This window comes from Epinephelus moara, chromosome 24 (genome assembly GCF_006386435.1).
Source record: "Epinephelus moara isolate mb chromosome 24, YSFRI_EMoa_1.0, whole genome shotgun sequence".
Classification (NCBI taxonomy): Eukaryota; Metazoa; Chordata; class Actinopteri; order Perciformes; family Serranidae; genus Epinephelus; species Epinephelus moara.
Genome location: NC_065529.1, coordinates 33,274,646 through 33,279,859, shown reverse-complemented (window position 1 = coordinate 33,279,859; position 5,214 = coordinate 33,274,646). Strand labels below are relative to the sequence as shown.

The 5,214-nt window shown below is 40.8% G+C and overlaps 1 protein-coding gene across 1 annotated transcript; it reads right to left on the bottom strand.

Moving 5' to 3' along the window:
• Positions 1–345: 345 nt before the first annotated feature.
• On the bottom strand, positions 346–4,733 carry LOC126386177 (beta-galactoside-binding lectin-like). The gene is made up of 4 exons (XM_050038349.1): positions 4,630–4,733; positions 1,866–1,945; positions 1,071–1,242; positions 346–890 (listed from the first exon to the last, which is right to left on the bottom strand). The coding sequence occupies exons 1-4, from the start codon at positions 4,633–4,635 to the stop codon at positions 744–746; spliced, it is 405 nt and encodes a 134-aa protein (XP_049894306.1). The 5' UTR covers positions 4,636–4,733; the 3' UTR covers positions 346–743.
• Positions 4,734–5,214: the final 481 nt, after the last annotated feature.

Sequence of the window (5,214 nt, the reverse complement as noted above, 5' to 3'; positions counted from 1 at the left end):
AGGAAAGAGACATTGCTGATGAGGTTTTCAAATATATTTTTTTGGTGCTTTGAGAACCACAAGCTGAGTGCCATCTAGTTCCATTATATCAGAGAGAAGGCAGACATCTCTGCGGCTGATATCTCCAACACTCGGCAATTCACACCAAAACAATCTACATCAATAGATAGTACTAAAGGTATGAGAAAAAAATATGTACATTTGATTCTGTGGTGAACTGTCCCTTTAAATCATAGAGCGAACCAATGTCTGTGTTACACAAATCGTCTTTTTGCTGGATAAGGAAGAGAGATAATAGGCATGTTCAACAAGTGTAATAAATCACCAAAGACCAAGTTTATCAATGACTTGCTTTAATACATGTTGTAAAGGCAAGCATTGTATTTAGTCATACATCTGGAATGTCTAGGAGGGAAAACATGAGAGCATGCAGCATTTCAAGGCACCTTAAAGAACAATGGATCACATTTTATCTGGTACTTTTCACCTAAACGCTGCAAACTGCAGAGCAAATAACAGTCAGATAACACATGACTATTATGACTTTGCATTTGCTTATCTTCTTTATCCATGTTGTGTCTGTGGTTGCTTGCATCTGCACGTCAACTAAATTCTTGCATAACAGTAAACATGTAAGGCACTACTGATACGTGGTGTTCAGGAACCTAAAAGCTGGGGCTATATGTGATCTGATGCTAGACAAAGTGAAAAAGAAAAACTGAATTTGCCAGAAGGGTGGAGGTTTAATCAACCTCAAGTCTCTTCATGCAAACGTCCCCATCGAAGCTGAAGCAGGAATACTTCTTGGCACCAGAGTGGTTGAGAAAGGGGAACTTAAAGCCATCCGGCATAATCACCAAGAACCCTGACTCTTGGAATTCAATGATGATCTAGAGGGTAGAAAGAATAAAAAATTCAAAGATGCAGCTCTTACAGATCTCTGCAAAGACATAAATTGGTGCTGAGATGATTGTTAGCAAAGGTACAGTGACACACATTTTCAAACAGAGGTCACTAACAGACAGAACGAGACATGGGACATACGTGCAGACACACACACAACCTCTCACCTTGAACTCCTTTCCCCGCTGGAAAGGAAAGTCTTTAATGCGCACCTCCTCACCCCAGTTGCCTCCCTGGTGAGAGTTGAAGACCACTTTTTTCTTATCTCCGTGGGAGTTAAAACGAGGGCTGACATGCAAAGCAATCTCCTGCTCATTGGCCCCAATGTTCACTGAAAATCTGCAACACAAAGAAACAAAAAAATGTCATTACTTTTTAATTGAACGTGCTTACATTTAAAATGGGCAAGAGGACACAAAGTGCACAAACTACTGAGACAACCTCAACGGTTGTGTGGTTGCTCTTTTCACCTGGTAACCATCAGCTTCATCACCTCCACATTACTGAGGGGAAGTTAACAGGTGGTCACTGACTGTAACTAATTACAGATTCCACCTCCATCTCTGTGTTTATAAAGAGTGGCCGAAGTGATGAGTTCAGTCATGGTGTTCCACAGGGAAAATTTAATGAGTGCAGAAAGTAGTAGAGGAGGACAAACCAAGAAAAAAACAGTAGGTGCAGATTTTGGGGGGATTTTTGCTTCAATATTTAGAGTGTGTGTTTGTCATTCCTTGATTTTGATTAAATTAAATTTACAGAAAATGCAAAAACTGATGCATCAAAACTTCACCAGAATGCAGGAAATTAAAAGTTGGATGCTACAAGAACTTCGTGGGGGAGGACGCACAAATCCCCAGTTTCAATTGTGCCCCCCAAATGTTGAAACCAAGCCTATGCTCTTAAAGACCACCATGTTTTATTAGCCTTAGCCACCCTCTGTTACTGCTCTGATTACTACTTACTGGTCAGCGTTATGGTTGGGGATTCCAACTGCGGTCATTTTCTGTCCGACCTCGAAGGAGAAGTTCTTGATGATCAAACCCTGTAAAGAGAAAGAGGGGTGGGATGGAGATACAGTGCGTTATTGTGTGGATGTGTGGAAACAGCGTGAGATTTTACTAGATCTAACTATTATTATTTAACTATTATTATTGCAGCACCAGCAGCAGCCTCAGTGAACTCCCCAATCCTCACTTTATCATTTGAAATTACCCAACATGTGTTTTAATTACACTCCCATCGGCCGACTGGTCAGAGATTCCAGTGCTGTCCCTTTTTTCTCTGCGCAGATTTTGGCAGAGGCTAAAAGTGTTGTAAAATGATGAGGGACGAATGTTCAACTGAGTAATATTTTCCTAAGTGCAATACTGGATGTCAAGTACACGGTGGAGAAAAAAAAAAAAGGCCGAGCACGGCAGAAATCCTCGGCTCAGTTGCTACTGTACATGTGGCAGGGGAATAGGCTACTGAGCTGCGCCACGATTAGGAAATTATACTTGAGCAATCTGTTATAGGGTTGTGAAACACAGATCATCGCTGTTTTAACATCTTGTCACTTTGTCAAATGATTCAGTGCGCATGCGCCCGCGCGTGCAGCCTGTTGCAGTCGCTCCTGCTGTTTTCTTAGTTTTCCTACATTTTCTGCTTTATTAAGTTAGGTTTTTTTGCTTTTTTTTATGACTGACATTTTGAAACTGCGCCCTCTCCAAACATGCTGATTGAGAGAGTTGTACTCTGTTTCCTCACTCTGGAATTACTTCTTTCATTCGGACTCGGCACCATTGCGCAGCAACTTAATGGCCGCATTGTTTACTCCAGAGATCAGCTGATCGCGCTGAAACATCAGAGATCCCAGCTGAAATGTGAAGGAAAACACACAGAGGATGCAGGGGAGGATGTAAACAGCGGAGGGAAAAAAGCAGGGTTGAGACAACGGAGGCTTATGGAGAAGAGGAAAGTTGTATGAAAAATTGTATTTGAGTCATCAACCAAACTATGAAATGAAAGGCAGGCTAAAGGGATAGAATGACAAGGGTACGAAATTCTTTCCATGTTAGAGTCCAACTGTAAATTGCCCGGATAACACATGGCACTGGAGCTTGAGCTGTGCGGGGCTGGGCTGAAGGCGAAGCTGGCAGTCTCCCTGCATCTCTCCCATAAAAGGAAACTGCCTACTGTACTGTGTAAGGGATGCCACTTCACCACACCTCTCACTGACTGAGGGACAGAATCTGGCATCCAACTAACTACAAATACTTAGTATGAGTTATTTTATTGTAAAATCTTGCTTGCAGGAATGGCTGCGTAATATCAACACAAAATTGAGCTTTTACAGTATAAGAGACATTCTCTGACAGCGTTACATGTACCACAGCCGACCTCTCCACTCCAAGAGAAAATCTATCCCAGCCTCCACATGATGCCTTTATTCAGGGGTTAAAGCAAGAAAAAATTTTGTGCCTAAAATGTGGAGCAAGGAAGATTTGTGTGCCTGAAATCTGAAATCTTTTACGGAGCTGGGGGCTTGGTGTTGCGGTCACAAAATGAAGAAATAGAAATGTATGTGTTGCAAAGCAACGTGTTTATTATCAAAACGAACAAAAAGATAGTGAAAATGAACATCTTACTGATATAAATAATAACATTATAAAATTATATAATATTATATAAATTTGGCCTCCATTCTTCTTTTCATTAGTGTATAATCCCCTAACCCTTATTTTATAACACCAAAAGTAGATCAAACTAGCTCTGTGTTGAGCATCTGCAATAATAAAATGCTGCTTTTATGCACTGACTTACCAATATTAATTTGTACTGAGTTATTTAACATATCAGTCACCACCCGATTTTCTACAAAAAAGTACTTTTTTTTAAATAGGCTACCTTAAGTAAATTTAGCTGGTAGTAGGATTTTAATTAGGGCTGCATGATTTTGAATAAATATCTAATTGTTGATTATTTTGACTGAAACTTCAACTCAATACAAACTCCAACACAAATCTCACTTGAATGCCTTTAATAAATATGTTAAATTATCTATAAACCAAAAGCATCTGATCCAGCCTGATTAAGAGATAAAGAGAGTGGCAGGAACCTTGGTCACTACATTAATTCATTTTAGCTTTTAATGTGATTTAAACCCGCTGCGCCGACCTCGCCGTGCCTTTCTGAACACGTGTATACCCCTCTAGCCAACAAAAAGCCAGAATGATACAGGGCCTTTATTGTAATCTACTCAGTTTATGAGTCCAAAGAGACCATAATGCATTGCTGCCAGCATTAGGCTCTGGATATCGAGACTGAGAATGAATGAAATAGACAAAATGTTAACAAGCATTTCTGTTCCAGTGTAATAAAATTACTGCTGGAAGAATGTAATAACCTAAGCAGCTGAATAATCTTTTATGCATTTGCAGCTCTTGAAAAAAGAACTTGTATTAGGTGATTAATGTGCATGTATGTGTGCTCTGTGGTGAATATTTTGACCATAAAAGGCAATCTAAGAAGCTAAGACCTTTTGAAAGCAAAATACAGTTAAACTTACTGGCTGGTTTTGGTAGATCACAGCTGTTCAGGTTCATCTGCATGGCAGAGTGAGCTGACACTCACAGCTGTTAGTGCTACTTTTAAATATATGACCTGACACTGCTTGTCCATCTGAGGCACAAAATACAGACAGTAAAAGCAACACAAGCACAATATTGTTGTTAATAACGCACTTACTGTCATAATCTTTGCAGATGTAGTCTGTCAGGTTCAGCTGAGAAGAAGTGAGAGTGCTGCAGGTCCTCACCTCACTGCACCCTGCCAGATATATGCAGTGTGGGACAGGGGTGGATCTATGGGTGGGCACAGGCCCACCCAAATTGACAGCTTGCCCACCCAGTAAGATTCATGACAAAAAAAACAAAAAAAACAAAACATAATTCTTATGATTGTGTCCACACTCTTTCCAACGGGCGGGGCTAGCAGCCGTTAGTACTTGGCAGCAGTAGCAGCGTGTGGCTGGACCCACCCACATCGCGCATCGCAGGTAAGATGTACACTCACACAGACACAGTTTAACTTACACAAGTTACAACACATCCCATTTACTGTTAAAACAAGCCCAGGCCCAGGCTGATAATATAAACTGTCTGCAACATTTCTCCTGCATTGTTCAAAAGCCTACTCAATTACGAGTGCTGCTAAGCTAAAAGCTAATGATTAAGCTCAGAGTTTAGTGATAGAGACGACAGGAGAAAAAGAAGAGGGAGAGGACAGGACAAGAGCAGTCAGTGGCGGAGCGGCTCGTAGCTAATGGGTACC

What these genes read in the sequence shown, in the direction of transcription:
- LOC126386177 (XM_050038349.1), bottom strand. An exon ending in CCCAACCATAACGCTGACCA is followed by an intron (nt 1,243 to 1,865) that starts GTAAGTAGTAAT and finishes TTTGTGTTGCAG; the next exon opens with ATTTTCAGTGAACATTGGGG. An exon ending in AGCGGGGAAAGGAGTTCAAG is followed by an intron (nt 891 to 1,070) that starts GTGAGAGGTTGT and finishes TCTACCCTCTAG; the next exon opens with ATCATCATTGAATTCCAAGA.